The sequence below is a fragment of the Rhinatrema bivittatum genome, chromosome 18 (genome assembly GCF_901001135.1).
Source record: "Rhinatrema bivittatum chromosome 18, aRhiBiv1.1, whole genome shotgun sequence".
NCBI lineage: Eukaryota > Metazoa > Chordata > Amphibia > Gymnophiona > Rhinatrematidae > Rhinatrema > Rhinatrema bivittatum.
In genome coordinates, this window is record NC_042632.1 from 40,557,004 (window position 1) to 40,578,055 (window position 21,052).

Here is a 21,052-nt window from a genome sequence, read left to right on the forward strand (position 1 = left end):
CCTCGATGCAGAGGGCGAGTGACATGACCAAGAGCCCTTTTCAGATAATGGGAAAAAAAAGCACTACTGCGAGCCAAGCATAGCAAGAGGTACAGTAGATCGAATGATGGGTAGGGTGACGGCGCATCATCATCACAGTTCATAAATCTTGGAACGTCTATTTTTTGCAACACGGTAAATAGATTCAGCAATTCAGTCCTGATTGCTGTTGAGAACCAAGTTAATGAACGACAGTCATCCCCTTCCCCCCCCATCTCCACATGCCTCTATAATCTTAATCTTCCTTTCCCTTTTTTTTTTTTCTGGTCTTTTAAGTGGTTCCATTATTACTTTGCAGGGAAGAAATGCCTTCCAGCTCTCTAAGTACTACCAATGAAAATAGCAAGTGACCTCAGGAAAGTGGCAGGTCTCTCATCTCCATCGCTACTGGGAAATCAAATTCAAAGTCTGCAAAGTTATGCTGTCAGGAGAAAAGGAATACAGTAGCCCTCATTTATCCAAAGCCATTGCTTGTTCTCGGGAAGGTTTTTAGTTAAGGGGACCATGTAACTCCATGTCAAGTGGGGACAAGCTGAGCTGGTTTTACCTCCATTGCATGCAAGGGGAGGTAGATCTGTGGGGGTTTGTTTGGGTTTTTTTCCACACACACAGAAATATTTGGGAGATCTGAACCACAAGTTTCTGCATGCAATGGGGCAAAATCGGGCCTAGCGTAGCCTGTCCCCTTTGATATGTTCACTTAGGCTGTAGCATACTGTCCGACACGTTGTCCTTTGATACTATATGTAACAATGCTGTACGATACATATGTTATGAATTTCAATTTCATCTTATAGAGATTGCGCTAAACTTCCTGTGCACCATCTTCAAATTGGTAAGAGGTAAAAGTTTCCCATTAACTGATGTACCTCAGGTTAAAGTAGCCAGATTTCGAAATCTAACTGGTTTCCCCTGCTAGTGCCTCACTGCCTCTCTGGATGGGTATGTGTGAGGGGCTCAATTCCCCCGCAATCTCTTTGGCCTCTGTGGTGCAGAAAAAGGAGATATTTGTGAGATATTCAGCAAAAAAAAAATAGAGATGGTCATAAGCTGTAAATATTAGTTTGTATCGTCAGTTATGTTTAAAAGTAATAGTCCCCTTTGAGTAGTTAAGTTGGTGCCCATGAAAGGTGTCATAGTCCACCCTGAAAAGGGACTTTTCACATTTGTCTGCAGACAGAGAGGGTGCAGTTCTCAGATATCATCGGTGCATGTTTCCATGCATTTCTCTGCAAATGTCTTTCAGTCTTAGTCAAGAAAATAAAGTCCAAACCGAGCCCATTTAAGTCCTCAGATGTTTCCCTGAGATGAATGCAGATGACATTAAAGGGATGAATTTTCAAAGCCATTCACGCTTGTAAAAACCTGTTAGACAATGGTCCAAGGCTCTGGGCATGGAGAGGTCTAGGCACAACTCTGTCACGTGCGCACTTGTCCGAGGATTTGAGCGTAAGCATTTCAGAGTCAGCACTTCTGCGTGTATTTTTGGATTTTTGAAAAGTATGAGTGGAAGGGGGGCGTGCGCAGATTGGAAATTACCCTCTAAATGCTGCTTGAACCGGGATTCGGATGGATCTGTACCTGTCTTCTAGGAACTGCAGTGATACAACCGATATAATGTTAGGGACTTGTGTCTTTAAATATTTCCTTCTCTGACCTGAACAGGACTTGTAATGTAACCTGTCTCTGCCATTTCACTGCTGCCCTTCCACTTCTATCAGTGTCACCTAATATTATATTAGAAAAGTTTATTCTGGTACTCCAGAACCAATGACGAGATCAGAGAGTGTGGGGGTTTTTTTCTCCTTCTGAAGAGTTCTATCGTGCATATCAAATATTTGACATGGAAACAAGGTGCTATGGAAATAACACCAAATCATGATAGAGTGCAGGCAGACATTTATTTACTTATTTTACAAGTTGATGTAAACCACTTTTCCCTAGAAAATTCTCCCTCAGAGTGTTGTACAGCAATAAAATGTAAAAAAAAAAAAAGTCTTTACAGTATTCAATAAATAACATAATCTTAAATCTCCAAAAAGCATAACTGCAACATCAGCCTAGTGCAATATTAAGAATCCCACTATCACATAAGGGGTAGAAGAAATAAATAAAAATGACCTAAAGGCCTAGTAATCAGTATAAATAAAATCAGCCGCATTAAATAAAATACCATACATCAAAGAAAGCAGCTCTAAAATTCTCCCCAAAACAACAAAAAAACATATAAAATAAAAATGTAGTTATCACAGAGGAAATTGAATTGGCCAGGTGAGATTATAGGACAGTGCTGTAACTGGAGAATTACTAAATGGTAAACTTGCTTCTGTTTGAGTACTGCTATAAATATGGGCTATTCATCTAGAATCATATTTACAGAATGATGCGTTTCATTTTTAAAAATGTCTGCTGAATGGAATGGTAAGATCTCTCCTTTTCAGATGAGTTTAAGGATATTCACCCTCAAGGTTCTATCATTTGAGTCCAAAGTGTGTGCCATTCAAGTTTAGGGATCCATTAATTACTACAGAAGTCTCTTTAAGTGTAAGAACAATGGGCCCTTGTGCTGCAGTGGCGATGATGGTGACTCTGCTCAGTAGACAAACCTACTAGGCCCCCGCTGGCAGCCAGGTTTCCTGCTGCAGAGACTTCATAAGGTGCTACGCATGGTCGCCTAGGGGAGCCTGGGGAGCAGTGACGCAGATGGCATCATGGCGGTGTTCCTGCCTCTTCAGAGGCCATCGGTGTCCTGAGGTGATTGCTACCGGTCACGGGATGACCCCATGACTGGAAAATGTTACATTAAGCTTTTCCTTTTCAGTTAAGTCCATATTATCAGAACATAAAACATGGTGTAGTATCAAAAATTAAATGGGTTCAGTAGAGATTATTCAGATGTAGTTCTTATCGAATTGAATCAGAGGTAAGTGCCACTCAGATAATGCAAACTCTACCAGACCTCCAATGCTACAGATGCAACTCAAAACAACTTACAATCCACAAATCCAAACCTATGTTATTTGGGGTGATGGGCAGCGCACTGGTCTTTGAGAGTTGTAAGAATAACCAAATGTACAAACTAGACTGGTCCTTAGCCTAAATACATACAAATATCTCATAAACAAATATATATATCCAGAAATCAGACCTATTAGTAGCCATCCTTGATTCAGTGTCCTATTACAGGTAACTTAATATCAGGCTAGGATAATGCAGCTTTGCAACAAAGATTTGAATTGACGCCAGTGTATTTCCAAATGAATCCAAGATAAATGAGGTTCAGTAGCTTCCATAAAAGCTGATCTTTGCCATGTTAATTTTGAAAATGAGCAGAGCTCCTGAATTTGCTTTTCAGTTCTGAATTTGTCCAACAGCAGCTGTAATTTTATCATTGCTGAAGTAGGTCATCATTGGATATTTAAAATTCAATCTAATAATTTTTTTCCAGTTGTCATTTGCCTAAAATGTCCTTAACTATGCGGCACAATCATTGTGGGGAAGCATCTAAATTATAACTGGGTCTTGCATTTTCTAGGTTATTAATTAGTTACTATAATTCCAACTATAATCAAGGATAATTGAAATTAAATTGTTTAATATCATTTGAATTAATATTTTACAGCTGAAACGTATTATTTTCCCCTTTCACTGTGGGAAATTGCACAAGATATCCTATTAGTTGATTTACAATCTACCCTACTAATCTCTTAAATTGCTCTTAAATATCGGGACTGTTCTCAGTTATGCATTATAATATGCACTCTAGACCTCACTTTCTCAGGTAACGCTCGGTGGTCTCTTCTTTTGATACTTTCTGGTTTTGTCAATTTCTTTTGAGTTGTGTTTCTCCATCCTCCTAGTCTGCCTGGTGCACTAATGAGTTCTGAGATCTCAAAAGCTTGGAGTAGATATGGTGGGGGTAGTTGGAAAGAGGGAGAAACAGCGTGGCATTCGTGGCATACTATATTGTGAGACACGGAAATCCCATCAGAACCCCAAGAGCAAAGAGTTCAAGGCCAAAACTAAATTTTGTTTCCATAATTGCAAGAGGATGTGAGACCCATATTCTGTTTCTTTGCATTCTTCTGTTATTAAACAGAAGGAGTTTGCATCTTATTTAAAAAAATACAGTAGCACGCGTCTCGGACATTATCTCCTTTCTTCTTAACTTTTTTCCTCATCGTTGCCATTAACACTTGCAAAGATTATGCCATTCCCGAAAAAAGCATTCTCTTCCCTGTGCCCATTCTCCGCATCAGTGTTTCCTCCTGTCTTCCTGCATTTATTTCCCTGCTACCTCGATGCTCTTGTTAAGGATTTGACTCTCTCCCTGATTCCTAGACAACTGGAGCTATCACTCTTTCTTTAAAAAAAAAAACCAAAACTTCTCCACTCAGAATAATTAGTACCCCATGCCTAACTTTTTACTTTTTCAGTAAAGACTGGATAAGGTGATCTTATCCCTTCCCATGAATGAAAAGAATTTTGAATGTTTCAGTCAGGCATCCACACAACACACAGCACTGAAAAAGCTTTTTGATGAGTTAATTTTCTTTTGCTTTGTACCTGGATGTAGTTCTAACTCTGCTAGTTCTTCAGACACAGGCCATCTAACTCAATCTAGGTTACCATTAACATTATGCTGAGGTCCCATCTCCTCCTGTATTTGATTCCCCTTACCTGTTTTACCATTCCTTATTTTCTTTCTTGTAGCGAGCTCTCGCCTATCCACGCACAACTCACTCTGGCAACAGCATAAGAGTCTCTGTTCCTGGCCCGGGAAGAAGAGCACCGGACCAAAAACAGGGCCTCGTGCTATGGGTCATAGTGATTGCCTATGGATAATTTTTTCCCCTTGCAAAATTCAATGGCATTCTTTAACTCCGGGGCCCCGTTTTCATGCTGACTATACTCAGCCCGCTATCTCTCTTGATTCGTGTGGTAATCCTGCATTTCATAGCCTTGAGCAAGTGAACCCATGACACCTCAGCTTTCTGAAACTGAATGAATCTAAGGTCAAAGACCTCCTCCTGGGCAAGACATTTCTCATTGATTTCAATTCTATCTCCCTTCTGGCTCTGTCAGATTTGCCCCCTCTGGCGTTTATCCTTGAGCCAGAATTTTCTTTTATGTCTCACTAACATCTGTAAATCTGCTTTTTATCAGCTCTTCAGTGTTTCTCATGCTAGTCACTTTCTTAACTTCTGCTTAGAGAATTTTAGGGAATTATAAGATATGTTATTTTGTTTAAGAATGTTTTATATATTGTCATTTGTATGCTGATGATTTTATATTTTTATGTTTATTTTTATCGCAAGGGATTTTCATTTATATATTTATTTTAAATAGGCTTATATTCCATGTCTTCCATCCAGTCCAGCTTTTTTTTTTTTTATTAATGTATTTTAACATGCTGAAAAATGTTGTTTGCAATCCACTTTGACAGGGGTCAATGACTATGGAAATCAAAATGCAAATTGGAAATTTAATTTAATGTATGCTTTCATTCCTTCATACCTCAATTATATTTGCTATTTTCTAACCCTTTTTCTAAACCCAGCAAACTGCGGCAGAGTTTCTTAGCCATTCTGCGATCTGGGCCAAATTGCTCCAGGCCTCAAAGAACTCCATTAGTTTGACACTCTCCATCTTTGAGTTCAGTTTAACAATGAACTTCCTTTTTCACAGGCTTGGTAACATACAGGCCAATACAGTAAAAGTCGCGGGAGAGCAGGCGAGTGCCCACTCTCCCGGCGCGCGCACAGGCCACTCTCCTGTGCGCGCGATTCAGTATTCAAATGAGGGCCCACGGTAAAAAGAGGGCTAGGGAAGCCTCTTTTTTGACAGGAGTGGCGGCTCTCAGCGGGTTTGACAGCCAACGCTAAATTTTGCCGGCGACGGTTCTCAAACCTGCTGACAACCATGAGTTCGGAAACCGGATGCCGGCAAAATTGAGAGTCCGGTTTTCAAGCCTTGGGCTGATTTTAAATGTTTTATTTTTTTATTTTTAATTATTTTTTACTTTTGGGACCTCCGACTTAATATCGCCATGATATTAAGTCGGAGGGTGTACAGAAAAGCCGGTGCCGGCAGAAACTAACGCCTACCTTTGGGTAGGCGCTAATTTCTGAAAGAAAAATGTGTGACTTGGCTGCACATTTTACTTACTGAATCGCGTGGGAATAACTAATAGGGCCATCAACATGCATTTGCATGTTGTGGGCGCTATTAGTTTCAGGGGTTGGCCGCGCATTTTCGACGCACTATTATCCCTTACTGAATAAGGGGTAAAGCTAGCACGTCGAAAACGCGCATCCAAACACGGGTTAACAGTGTTTGATGGCAAAGAAACATGGGTTAACAGTAAATGATGGCAAAGAAAGACCAAATGGTTCATCCAGCCTGCCTGACAAATTGCTTTTGGTAGTAACTGCAGCTCTGTGCAGGTTAAACACCCCTCCTCTCCCCCCCCCCCCCCCCCCATGCATTCTGTTAAAGGTGGTGGGACCTGCTCCTGTCTTCTCTGCTTGGGACCATCCCTGCTTCTTCTCCTACTCCATACTCGTTTGTTCCCATGTCCCAATGCGTAACCTGGTCACAGTTAAAGGACTATTTACTATTTTTGCACATTCTGCCTTAGAATAAGCTGTCAGCGTCCCTTTGCCTCACCAGCGCAACTTCCTCTCCAGATCCCATCCCAGGACCCGTCGTTGCCGTGATGTACGAATTTGTCTGGAAATTCCATAAAGGACAGGTGTAATCTAAAGCAAGACAGCAGCACCAGAAACGTTGTTGTTATTTCAGTAAACAGAGGCTTTTGGGAAAACAAAGACTGAAGTATGCTCCATGGATCTGGTTGATTAAAAGAAAAAAAAAACACGCTTCAGTTTTGTCCAGTCAAACACTTCATGAATTAAGTACTTCAGACAGTATTTGACCAAGTCCACTGCTAATATTCAATAAAAAGTAACAACTTGTCCACTTTTAGTTAACACTCGAGATTGAATTTTAAAAAAACAACAAAAAACCTCTGCTTCTGAATCAATTTATTTTGCAAGATTAATACACTGACATTGTATTCACCTCTGGCTGAAGCAATGCCTTTTCTGTTCGTCTTGCCTTTGTCTTATATGAATCCTTATGGGGGACAAATAGCTTTTACAATGTGTTCTCATTAGTTTGTGTTTTGCTTGAGCACATTTCAAACACCTCGCGGAAAAAAAAAAGTCAACTCTAAGAACGGTTTTATGAGCCTCTAATATTGATTTCTTGATGGAGAGGCTGCTGGGAAATCCTGAATAGATATTCCACAAAGTGCTATAAATATTCCTGCGCCTGCTTACTTTTCTGTTCAAGCACTCTGTTTTCCTTTCCCCTTTCACGTTGCAATGAAGTCTTTGTCTTCCTGTTCTGGGGGTTTGGAATGAAACGCTATACCTCTTCTTTTATGAGTGATTTACGGTAGTTTATTAAATATTCTAAAAAAAAACAATCAATTGATTGGTGCATATTTTGGGGTGAAATGAAGTTTTATTCTCCATAGGCTGGTGCATGGAATACTGATTCAATATATATGCATCTATGTGTACATACTAATTACTAAGGCAGACCAAAATTCTTCTCAATGAGTATATTTTCAAAGGGGTTTCGTGCAGAAAAAAATAGCGTCTAAGTGCGTAATTTGCATTTATTCATGTCTGTGCTCTTTTATAAACTTCAAACGGATGTGTGTGTGTTCAGTTTCACGTGTACATTTTACTGGCGCAAAAAAAGGGGTGGTTTAGGAGCGTCCCTGGGTGGGGTCCGGTAGTTGCTATTTTATAAGAGATTTACGCGAATACATTACCAAACTTATTCCTGGCCTTTTACAACTGCTAATTGAGTTGCACAAGTTGTCTGTTGTCTGCTATTTTTGGGTGGGAGATCTGGGTGAACTGCCCGAGGGTCTAAGTGAACGGACGACAACTGGGTGAACTGGCGGAATTATCAGCAAACTGGTGACTTCAAGTGCCCATGCAAGTATTTTCAAAACGGTACATGTGGGTACTGTATAAAATGCCTGTCTCCCGTGTAACCCCAGGGGTTAAAATGTGAAAATAAGGGGGGGGGGGTTAAGATTTATTTTTTTTTTTTTTTTTTTACTGACCTGAGTCCTGGGGGCTGTGTAAGAAAGCATTGCTGGGATGTGGCATGCTTTTCCATTTCTCTCAATGAGTATGTTACTGCCTGAGGTGGCGAGGAGGTGGAGGCTCTTGTGGCCCAACTTGGAGGAGACCCTGAATCTGTATGACGAGCTTCTTTTAAGTGCAGACAGTTACAAGCTGCATAAAATAAAATAACAGCTTGGTGTTATCAGTGCTGGGAGAGACAAAGAACTCAGGGGAGGTGTGCGGGCAGCTGCCAGAGCTCTTCTCCCCCCCCCCCCATGCAGTTAAGGGGGGGGGGCAAGACTGAAGAGAGTGAGCTGTGAGAGGGGAGGAGCAGGGCTGCAGATTTTACTTGGCATTTGCAAAGGCAGCACAGTTAAGGTGCTGATGGGGACTCCATACTGAATGTTATGCAATTTGGCCGTCCCACACCATTTTGTGAGAGTTTAGCACCTCGGAAGAGCCGGTGGACACCCAGGCAAGCAAGCAGGCCTGTTATTGCATAGCTCTGTCACGGGGCCTGTTTTTTGGTGTCCAACCCAGAGGGAACGCGTCTAAAACACATTCATGTTTGAATGAAGAGGATGTATGAAGTGTAGCAGTGATGAAAGATTTAAATTGTTTTACTTCTAGTTTTCTCAGCTAAGAGTTAGACACTTGTTTAAACATAGACAAATCACGGGATTTTTTTTTGGCTTAATTGAATTAGAATTGTTGGAAGGAGTTGTTGAATGCAGTAGAAATAAGTAAAGTTTCATTCTTTGGTACAATTTGTCACTCTTTTTGGGACAGTGCATACAAACTCTCTGTGCACCTGCAGTGCTCAGTGCTACTGTTTAAGTCTGCTTGAATACTGAAGGGGGGTACAAAGAGAGAATTCACCAAAAGAGTGTGAGAGAGGACGTTTTAAGCAGGTTACTGATACCATTATTGACCTTATCTGAGAAACCGAGCAGTCACTGTTTAAATTAAAACAGGAGTTGGTATAGGGGAAGAGAAAGTGTCCCACATAATTTCTGTAAAAGCTGTACAGTCTGTGAGACACTCTTTCAATTTACAGGATGTGTATTGTTAATAAGTCTGTGGACGTGATTTAAGAATCCTTCTATTTTTAATAAAATAGTTGGCACCAGATATCTCCGAATAAGTAAAATCCTGAATCGGTGAAAGGGAGTGCAAGTGCAAACACAAGGAGAGGAACTAGATAGTGATCAAGTGTGAGAGGAGAAGAGAATGTTTGTGGGTGAGTGTGAAAAACTTCAGAGAGGAAAGGGACATCTCATATTCCCCTGAGTTAGAATAGGGTAGATTGCTTTTTTTTTTTTTTTTTTTATATGTTGTAGCAACATATTTAATACATCATCGGGAGAGGGGGATGCAATAGAGTATTAAGGTAATATAAATACTGGACAACGGAGAGAAGAGAGAGGCAGATTGCGCACCCCCAGAATCCAGAGCCGGAGAAGACGTCACCAGGGCTTGCGGTCTGAAAAGGAGAGACGACACTGAAATTGCCACGGATCCACTAAGTGCATACACCAATCTAAAAAAAAACACTTAATTGGGTAGCTAGACCATAGCGACAGATTGAAAGAGCAAGACACACACACACACAGCAAGAGGAAAAGGAAAGGAAAAATACACAGTGACAGCATTACAACACTTTGACCAACTGGAGGAAGCACAAATAAAAGATGGTAACATATATACAGAGCATACTTGCCATTGTTGTGTAGTAGGAGGTCGGCTGAAACACCTGTGAAAGGAAATAGCAAAAAAGAATCATATTTTTGTTATCAAGCATGTGTGCTCAGAGGAAGCGTGTGTATGAATATCTGTGTGTTTGTGTGTAAGCAATTCTGTCTGAGAGAAAGAGAGCCCGTGTGTGTGTGTGTTTGCTTGAGAGAGAGGGTGCACATGTATATGTGTGTGTGTGTCACTGAGAGGGAACCAGCATGTTATGTGTGTGCCTGAGAAAGAGGGAAGGAGCCTGTGTGCATGAGAGAGAGGAAGCCAGCGTATCTATATGCCTGCCAGAGAGGGAGTCAGAGTGTGTGTGTGTGTGTGTGTGTGTGTGTGTATGCGTATGCCTGAGAGAGAGGGAGGGAACCAGTGGGGTACATTTTAAAAGAGAGCGCGCGCATACAAAAGTACACTGGATTTTATAAGATCTTATAAAATCCGGGGTCGGTGCGCGCAAGGGGGGTACACATTTGTGCAACTTGCACGCGCCGAGCCCTGCGCACGTTGCCCATTCCCTCCGAGGCCGCTCCGAAATCAGGCAGTAGTAACTTACGCGCACCGGCGGGGCACTCGGCCACGCCCCCGGACCGCGCACACGCCCCCGATCTGAAACCACACCCCCAACTGCCCCTTTTTGCAAGCCCCGGGGCTTACACGTGTCCGGGGCTTGCGCGTGCCGCCGAGCCTATGCAAAATAGGCTCGGTGCACGCAGGGGTTTTTTAAAAGGGTTACGCGCGTACCTTATGCGCGTAACCCTTTTAAAATCCGGCCCAGTGTGTATTTGAACATTTGAGTTTTGAAAGAGCGTTTGTGTATATCTGTGTGAGCAAGAGGATGAAAGGTGTGTACATGACAGAGGACAAAGTTTGTGCACCTCCCTTCCCCTCCCATTAATCCACGATAATCTCAGAGACCAGAAATCAAGTTCCCAGGCATGGAGAGTGAGTAATTTTATTTTTTTATTATTATTATTGATTTTAATTAATTGGGTGTTTGATCTGTATGATGTTTTAAAATATTGGTGTTTGGGAAATTACAAAAATGAGTTTTTAATTATTGGATGTTCTATTCATCAGCTGTTTTGAAATATTAATTATTATTAGTATGGTTTTACTATTATTTATTTATTTTATTTAACAGTTTTATATACCGAAGTTCTATCAACAAAGTTGCTAATCAATTCGGTTTACATTGTAACAATAAATTGACAGAATGTAGAATAATGTCTTACAGAGAACAGGGAAGATTTAACTTGGAAATAAATAAAATAACTTAATGAGAGCAATAATGATTTATACTTTATATTTCTTGATTTTCTTGTTTGATGTTTTCAGAGGAATGGTGATGTTTCTCTTTTTCCATTGTTGCACTGCATACAGAGTCTGGCTTGTTATAGTTTCTAGTTAAGTTTTTGTCTGCATTTTTCCATTTTTACTTTATAGTCACTTTATTTTGTATTTAGTGAGAGCCTGTCTTTGTTCTGCATGTGTGACTAAGGTTAAGTATTCTGCTAATGTGTCGTTTCTATATAGGGATCTATAGCAGCTTGGCATGTTCTGTTTTCCTAATAGGAGGTGTATTGGTGTTTTAGAGCCTGGTGTAATGTTTACAGTTAGCGTTATTTAGGAATGGGAGGTTTATTATATTGTAATTGAAATTTAATTTGCTCATGGCTTTCTGATGACCAATCCCACATCTAGCATGCGTTACAATATTCCTAATACCATATTTGTTCCAAGTGTCTTTTTAGCCTTTATGCTGGGATTTTTGGTTGACACCCCAGCAATGCTTTATAATAAACATGCTGTTGTGATGCTTTTACTTCAAAAGACTATACTTTTGGGTGTCCTTTTTTATGTAAAATCTTGAATTGTAATTGCATAATTTTAAGTGGTGTGTGGAGAGGGCCAGATACAAAGCTGTAAGATTTACTTAGGGTTCCTAATAGCCTTGCACTGGGCCTGATTAGAAAAAGAAAACAAATTAAATGTTTAAAAATAAATGAGGAGAAGTCAGCACAATAATTGTTTTCACAGGGCAGCAGAAAAGCTAGGGTGGTGTGTGTGTGTGTGTGTGTGTGTGTGTGTGTTCCCCCAAGCCACAACAATCTCAGAGTGACAAAATCGAAAGTTCCCAGGTATGGAGAGGGGGAAAAATTTTTATCCTTAGTAGTTTTATTATATTGAAATATTTTATTGATTTTTTTGGGAAATGGTTTTTTTTTCCTTATTGTTTTCAGATGCTCTGTTTGTTACTTGCTTTGAAATTCTGTTTTTATTAGTATGATTTACTATTATAATTGATTTATATTTCTTGATTTTGTTTTATGAGCAATGGTGATGTTTTTGTCTTTGCATTATTGCACTGCATATGAGTCTAGGATGCCTGGGAGGGGGAGGAGAAAGGAGGTTGGGGAGCACGCTTGCTGGAGACTGTGAGGGGAGAGGGAGTTGGGGAGCAAGACTGCTGGGGAATGGGAGGGGAGAGAAAGCAAGACTGCTGGTGACTGGGAGGGGAGAGGGAGTAAGACTGCTGAGCACTGGGAGAATATGACTGCTATTGCTTCTGTTTCTCTGATAATGGGAAATGGGAAGAATTTGATTTTCTCTGTCATTTTTGGGAAATGTGCATCTGAATGTTTCTTTTTTTTAAGTGCTGGGAAAAAGCCATTTTTTTTAAATTTATTTCTCTGGGGTTTTACTGCAGGCAGAATTTGGTTTTTGGGGGGGTTCCAGTTCAGCTTTTCTCGCCATGCTTTTCTCTCTAATTTGTGGTCAGTTATTCTGGGTTTGGTGAGGGCTGTAATGAGGCTGCAGTCACGTGTGCGGGTCTGGAATGAAGGACACATTTGGAATGGTTTTTCCTTCCCTTACCCCCCCCCCCCCCCTCCCGATGGTCAGAAGTGGAAATTTTGTGGAAGAATTTAGAAATGTTACATCACGGACCTTGCCTCTGTCTCATTCTTTTTATGAGAGACTGTTCTTGTTTGCTAGCAGTCGCACAGAGGGAAAGGGTGAGGGGAAACCCTATTGACGGGACCTGTCTGCGGGCAGGGAAGCGTTTTCCCCATAGGCGGCTGACAGTAGTCTGTCAGTTCTTTTCTGTTCTGGGGGTTTGTATTAGTCTGACTTTCTCTGACAGCAGGCATTTCTACGAGGGGGATAATGGGGGGAGGGAGTGTGTGTGCAGGGGAGGCAACCCGATTGCATTGGCCCCCGGGTGCTGGAGACCCTTGCTAGACACCTCTGTGCACTGCCTCTGCAGCAGCACCACCAGCGCCCTGAGCTCTTTCGCAGTCTAATTCCACATGTAAGAGTGATGATTCTCAACCCTGTCTTACAGTCACACCTAACCAGTCTGGTTTTTCAGAATACCCGCAATGAATATGCATGAGACCGATTTGCATACATCGGAGATGCAAATCCATCCTGGGCATATTCATTTTGGATATCGTGAAAACCAGACTGGTTTAGGTGTCGTCGTCCCCCCCCCCCCCCCCATGACAGAGTTGAGAATCACTGATGCAGAGGCTCTAACAAATTGTCAGGCAGCGTTGGCATCTCTTGGTGATGTTACGCTGCTGCCGTTTGGGCTTCAGATGAGTTACTTTGAGATGAGATGGTTTGCATGCAGCACCCTTTTTAATATCAGGGACTCTCAAACCTGGATCTGGGACTTTTGCCTCACCCCCATCCCACCCTACCCCCAACTGGTTGGGTTTTCAAGTTAACCCCCGTGAATGTGTGCGGGACAAATGTGCCATACGATGGACCCCCCGGTATGTACACTTTTATTTTGCATACATTCATTGCAGATAGCCTAAACACTCCACTAGTGGGGGAGAAGGGAGTTGAGGATAGATTTGAGACGTTCTACAGTTAAGATTTACCAAATGGCTCCAGGTCATCAGGGATAGGCTGAGGCAATGGCTTCTTGCATCTATGGATTTATAGTTTCAATTTTTCTATATATATATATAAAAAAAAAAAATGAAAACAGAGCTACAAGTTCATAGATGCACCTGGGCAAAACCAGGACTGGCTTGGAGTGCGTCTGAAGATTTAGAGCCATCTGGTACCCCTTTTGGTTCTATGAAATTAGGCTAGCACCTTCATCTGTTAAAACTTCATAATATCTTAACCCCATGACACCTGGATGAGTCGTCAAGAGAGATTATCAAACCTGAACAGGCGATGGCCCTTGCTGTAATCCAATCTCCTCCTTTGGTTGACCCATACTGCACGTTGTAAGGGCATTTCATTTCTTGTGTTGGAGTATGACCTGAATCTCATTAGCTTTCTCTCCTACCCTTTTTTGCAGAGGAATCCACTATACCTCCAATCTGCCAGAAACGTGACGGTGAATATTCTTAATGATGAGACGAAAGTTCTGACCCAACTTATAACAGGTAAGAGAATAAGAAAAAAGCAGAAGGAAACGATGGCACGGACCCAGTTGTAAAGGGAGGTGAGGGAGTCATTTAGAGTTCTGTTTTCAAAGTAGCCCTTCAGGGCTGAAAATTCACTGTCGTGAAATGCAAGGCCCAAGGAAAATTAATTTTTCTAGGAGTGGAAATCATCGGGCCTTGTGATGGTATCAGCCTGTGCTGATGTTGACTTTTCAGAGTCAGGCACCATCAGACGGCGACGCAGCAGAATGCAAATAGCAGCAGAGCGGATTTTACAGAGAAGTGTATGGAATGAAAATTCTTCTGAAACACGGCAGTTTTCAAACCCACTTATCTACCTGGGTAAATAGCTATTTACTTTAGTGAACTGACTTGTGTGAAAGTTGCCCCATCTCCTTCCCACCCTACCCCCATAGCACCTGAAAAGTATGCATAGGGGTTTCTCGATGCACAGGCTTACTGTGTTAGGGGGATTCCTGGAAGGGGGTGGAGTGGGCAGGAGAGGGTCTTGTTTACACAGGGAAATTTTTTAGCAGTGGCTAAATGGAATAAAAGGAGGTGGACTGGTATATTTTTCAGTAATAATCATTTTAATGTAGTTTAATGATTTGTTTTAAATGTATGTGGTATATAATTGGTGGAGCAAAGCAGGTGCTCAGGATTGAATTGTCCAAATCCACATCCTTACCTTTTTTTTTTTTCCTGTTCCTCCACCCTCAGAAAAAGAGGTGCAAGGTAGCTGGGAATTTTAAAAATAAATAAATAACAGGGGTACATTCTCTACAAAGTCTATTGATCCAAAATTATGCCCCCCCGCCCCCCCCCCCAGGCTATAATGTTGTGGTTATATTTTATGCTGAGCTCAAACTCTGCCTCGGACTTTCAAGGTGCAAAAAAAAAAAAAGTAGCTTGGTATGGTTTGACATTGACATGGTAAGACATTAGTTCTCTTTGAATAATAAAAGCTAATAAAACTGTTATTTATCAAAGGGCCATGTCACAGGGTTGGCATGAGAGTGAAATGTGTAGGACACACAACTGAAAAATACACTAATAGATCTGTCATCCTGAGCATTGGATAGTGGAGCAGCTGGGTTGTTTTCTGCAGATGTAAATGGTCAGTCTGTTCATATAAATTAGCTCTTAATAGTGTTGGTTATAAAATTCTAATTTAAGAATCACAAATAACTATTGACTCATGCCAGAATGAAACATTAGTGTTGACGAATAACCAATGTACCATTCAGAAGGCGGCAAAAACTATTATACTCAAGGGGCTTCAAATACTACTTGACTAGTTCTGGAGGAAAAAAAAGGTCTTCAGAATGGCAAGAAAAGACTTTCAGTATATAGAAAAGAAATAGTTAAATTTTAGCAGCAGTCCACATGCATGATGCTACCAAATTTTAGGGTCTATTTCTCGGGGCATATTGGCGTGCATTATATTTACTGCAACTCCTATGATTTGCAGCCGAGGCTAATTTACCAATCAAGCGCATTACCGCTCATCCTGCCTTCTTAAATAGACCCCTCTTTGACTCAGGCCAATGAGGGGGTGGAAAAAGCAGAGCTCTAGAAACCAGCCAGCATCATTTTACTTCCATGTGTTTCATATACGCTCCAAATAGTGTGGCAAACAGTGGCAGCTAAGGGGGCAGGATGGCACTCTCTTTAGATTCTCTTCCAGTGCAGTCATTTTTCAGAAGAGCAGATGTTACCATAAAACTGCAGTTGGACCTCCCTACATCAGCACAAGCTGTGAACAATTCATCAGCAGCACAATCGGCTTCTTCCTGCCCTTGTAACTGGATTCTGAGCCAGGATCATGCTCAACTCAGCTTGAGACAAAGTCATTGGCCATACTCCACTATTGCATTTTTTTTTTTTATCTTCACTGTATTGTTGTGGATTTTGGGTACTGATAATTACATCCTTCATGCCTCTCAACATAATCATGGCCAGATGTGCTAAAAGTTTTGTTTGGGGTTTTTTTTCCCCCGTGTTTTTGTCTATTGGGGGGGGGGGGGGGGGGGAACCATAGTTCATTTGACCCGAGCAGTCTGTGACATAACCGAGCAGTCTTAGGCTGGAGACATCATACACTTACTCAACTTTATCCTTAAGCAGTGGTTTATTTATAACATAAAAACAGTGTTTAGTCTGCTTAACTTCAGCAGCACAACAATACAACATTCTCATTCAGGGCAGCAATGTTTCAGGAGCTGCCTTCTCCTGGAGTCCAGGGTCTGTCTGCTCATCTCTGGGCCTATGCCCTTATTCCTGCTCTCAGGGGACCTGCCCACAGAGCTACCTGCTTGCCTGACTGTTAAGGTGGACTGGGCCAGATACCTGGTCCAGTGTTAAGGATTCACACAGTCCTAAATGAACCCAGAATCTTTCTCCTGGAATGCAGGCTGGATATCCCAGTTTGGAAATGTGTGATTAGATAGGACATTCTTTAACATTTTTTTTCTTCTATAAAGAGTGTAGTCTAGAGATGAAGGGAAGAATTGCTGAGCGGCAGAGTGTGGGTACTATAATCCATAAACATCTTGTTTCTGCATTAGATTGGATTGTCTGACTTGCTTATGGAACATCTGGCCTGCAGTCACAGCACTAAATAATTAAATAAATGGCCTCAGTAAGTAATGATTTACGCTGCAAGTGGGAAAATTGCCTTGAGGTGGGAAATAAATTCAACTATAAGCTTCCATACTTTCACATTCAAAAGGAACTTATTGAGCTTTGTTGATCATTGACTATTTATTTGTGGTAGAATGCTCGGCTAGCTTGAATGATTCTCTCTTGACAGAACTGGAGACCTCAGACAACTTTTATACAGTGACAGATACCCTGCAAGGCATATACTGAAAAGGAATGCAGACTGTGTTATATGGTTTGGGATTACATTATCACAGGGCACTGTCCTTTCTTGCTCACTTCATGGTAATTCTGCTTTAAGCGTATATTGTAGCAGGGCCTGAGGCACACCCTCTCACTTCTAACAGCATCTGCTTCACAGGGGCTGGCTCACAATGTATTTTGGCTCACCATGCTACCATCAATTACCTTGGCCACATTTTTCACCTGCAGAACTATACTGTACACTCATCTTACCTTTCTTATCTCATAAGCATGGAAACAGGTTTCAGACCAACTATCTTGAAATATATTTAGGAAGGATTTGAAATCTGTTTCAAGCACTAGGGAAGCAGAGAGAGCCCGGTTATCACTGAAGCTACAGTAAATCCTAAGAAACATTGCTGAGCAGGCAGTGTAGCTCATGAGCTGCCAGAAGGTACTGTGTGGAGTAGATTATACATAGGAGCAAGGGCCAGCTCAGTGGTATTACTGCTCACTGTCAGGAGAAGGACCTAGGTTCAGTACCTGGGTAGGGTCTTCCTTTTCCAGAGGCAGTTAGGGCTGGAGAATGATGGAGAGGCAGCATTCACAGATCCAGGGAGGGAGGGAATCCCCTGGTCGTCATGCAATAGCAACACCTAGTGGCAAGATCTAGGGCCTGGGGTTGCAGGCTTCCAGAAGGAGCCCAGTTGCATGGCCCCTGGCTGAGAACTGTTGCTGCAGTGACTGGGCTAAGAGGAACCAAATGGCCATAGGATTTTTTTTTTTTTTTTTTGAAAAGGAGAAAACCCCAGGTAGTTGTGAATGAAGGTTTATGATGCCATTGTCCAACAGAGGCCAGTTCCAATTGAGCCGAAAGCCTAAAAGGTCAAAAACCTTCCCAATCACCAGGAATAGATCATCACCCCGTAAATGCTTAAGCATTAAGAGGTATGCTGGAAATGTATTAAAACAGATTTGTGACACGGTCTGTCCTCAACATTTCTCTTCTCACAGGACCACAGGCGATAGAAGCATACGGGAAAAAATTTGAGGTGAAATCAACTTCCGGAAAATTGCTCTTTTCTGCAGATGACAACGAGGTGGTCGTTGGAGCAGAAAGACTGAGAGTTTTAGGTAATAAAGTCTGATGTTTGTCCTTGTTACACTGAGCTGTTTTTCGGAAAATTATTTCAAGGTCCACAACAAGATCAAATGAGAAGTTCAATGGCTAGTCTGATATTTAGACTGGATAGAGAAGATATTAATACAAGACATTTCTGCAGATAAAAAAGCGACTTACCTATGGATATTGCCTCATTGATTATTGCCCAGCCCATATGCATGTAAAAGTGTTCGCATTTTTCAACAGTGCGCATACTTTTATCCACCTGCTGCGGAGATGTTCCTGGAGTTGCGGGGAAGGGCAGAGAATGGGAATGCACATCATTTTGATTATACAAGACTATTTGCATTTTGTTCCGAAAAAATTAGACACAGAGAGAGCAAGTGCAAAGTTTTTCTGTAGGAAATAACTGAAACAAAACTACTGGCACGTTCTGCTTTTGATTATTGGTGCAAATCCCACAGGTAAAAGTAGTCATGGAGTTTTTTTTTGTTATTTTTCTGTTACTCTACAGTTGTACTTGAAATTTATGAAATATTTTATGGTTACATGATTGTTTCACCTGAGCTCACTTTAAGGAAAAATTAGATAAACAGATGTGAAGTGAAGTGATTCTGCTGGAGAACTGACCCATCAGCCCTATGATTTGATGGAGAAAGGCAAAATAGATGGAAAAGCACAATTGGACAAGTATTTTTGTTGACTTAGAGAGTGGTCAGTACAATGACACAGACTTCAACTTCTCACCAGGAAGGGGTTTGTTTTTTTCACAGTAAAAGTGAACTGGCAGAAGCCATGCAGTGGTTTTGGAGGGGTTTTTTTCCTTGACTAGAGGGGTAGAGAGTGTGTGCTGCTTAACGTTGCCTGGATTGCTGCATAAAAGAAAGCTGTAAGGCAGTCAGAAGACAATTTGGACTCAAATTTGTGATCTACTCTGTCTAACAGACACTGCAGTTATCTTTATTTTTAATTAAATTTGAGGGTTTGTTTATTTTATGTATTTATTTTTTAGATTTGATTTAGATTTAATTTTATATTTAGATTTAATTTTTTAGTGTCTTTCCTGGTCACTCAGGGTGCTGTACAATAGTTGCTTGTTCCATGTTTAAATTTAAAAAACAAAAATATGCATCCTTAATCTGAGATGTCTCTGAAATATGGAGGTCAGCTAGACAGGGAGTGGACACTGTTAGCAGGATAAACTTATGCAGCTAACTTATACCAGTTATTCAGCGGCACAGGCACGCTATGAATACACCCACCTATCAGGAAATTAGCCGGATAACTCAACTCTGCCCCCTGGAATACCCTGGGTTACCTGGCTAATTATTTTGCCACCCGGAGGCATTCAGCAAGCGGCAGTTATTACATACCACCATTTGCCTAGCTGAGTCCCAAACTTAGCCGGACCAACGAGCTAAATATTGACCTCGTGGTCCTGTGTTGGGGTAAATATTCCTCATTCTCTTTTCACTGAAATGGTTTCTGTTATGCTGGGCAGTTCAGACGTTTCAGCTGCTTCAGTTGTGGATCTGCTGATTCACGGCAGAACTGGATTAATATCTTCATCTGAGGAACGAGGAGGAGTAATTTGCAAATGAGTACTCATGATTTAGGGATATCAGTTTTGTCTCATTTGGGGATCTCCAGGGTATTCTTCTACCGTGATGTCCTATTTTGTCTTGCAGCTCCCAAATTTCATACCCACGTTTGGGAGCCAGGACATCCTCTCCCAGCCACCAGTAAACCCCTAACCCAGTTTCCTCTTTTTAGCGGAGCGAGATGCTGCCGAGCTAGTCTGAGAGCGATCGGGGGTGCATGCGAAAGAAAGCTAGAGGAAGATGATAGATTTCACTGGTTTCCCCCGAATGAGTTTCTCAAGGCATGCTCGGGCTTGAGCAGCGACATCAAGAGAAAGATGCTCTCGGATGTTATATTTCAGTAACCTTGTAGCGTTTATAAAAAGTTGTTTGTTTGGGGTTTTTTTCTTTCCTTTCTCTGTCTCTTTTCTCATTATTATGACTTATGGCATGGGTTCAGAAAAAGCCTTTGTCAGAGTGGTTTCCCGGTGCACTAGGAGCTTTTATGTGTTCATATTTTTCTTGGCGATCACTCTTGGGCCTCAGGCTGGTCAAACGAGTAATAGGTTCCACCAATAATTATGTCCTTTAAGGTCCTTTTATTGGTGTCACAGGTGCTGGTGTCAGCTGAAATTTATCAGTATTAGTGATTCTGACCCGGCGGCACCCCTGTTTCAGAGGAAAGGTGCACGCGGCCTGGAAATCACCCTGAGCGTCTTGGTGTAGAGTCCAGGCAAGCAGTTATTCTTCACGTGGACAGTTTTGTGGTTAATTCATGGTAATTAACTCTTTTCACCTTCTGTACACAGTGGATTGGTTCCACTTGCTAAGTTCACTGCACAAGGTGATTTAGTGAGCCTTTTAACAGGCACAGAGATCAAATAATATAGTTATAATGGACACTTTATGATATGAATCTCTGATGCCATTGAAATCTATCAATGCAAGTGGGAAAATGTTGATGGTTTTATCAAGTAATATTGGAGTAATATTGTTACTTCTCTCTCCCTCCATTGAAACTGTCATGCAGAAGAGGCAATATATTTGTTAGCTAGGCTTTCCAGCCCCAGAGACGGCTGTGCACGTGTCTATAAAGCATTGTAACTGCACAGCACATCAGGATCCTGCTTGGATGAGAGGCACGATTTAGCATGGAAACTGTGCTGG

General features: G+C 41.5%; 1 protein-coding gene across 8 annotated transcripts in view; it reads left to right on the forward strand.

Annotated features, from left to right (window-relative positions):
- The window catches only part of SGCD (sarcoglycan delta), a 667,313-nt gene that overhangs the window by 536,321 nt on the left and 109,940 nt on the right, over positions 1–21,052 (forward strand). For all 8 annotated transcript variants that reach the window (XM_029584042.1, XM_029584043.1, XM_029584037.1 and 5 more), the window contains 2 exons: positions 14,251–14,338; positions 18,197–18,316. In XM_029584042.1, coding sequence (XP_029439902.1) covers positions 14,251–14,338; positions 18,197–18,316 — 208 coding nt within the window. The remainder of the gene's footprint in view (positions 1–14,250; positions 14,339–18,196; positions 18,317–21,052) is intronic.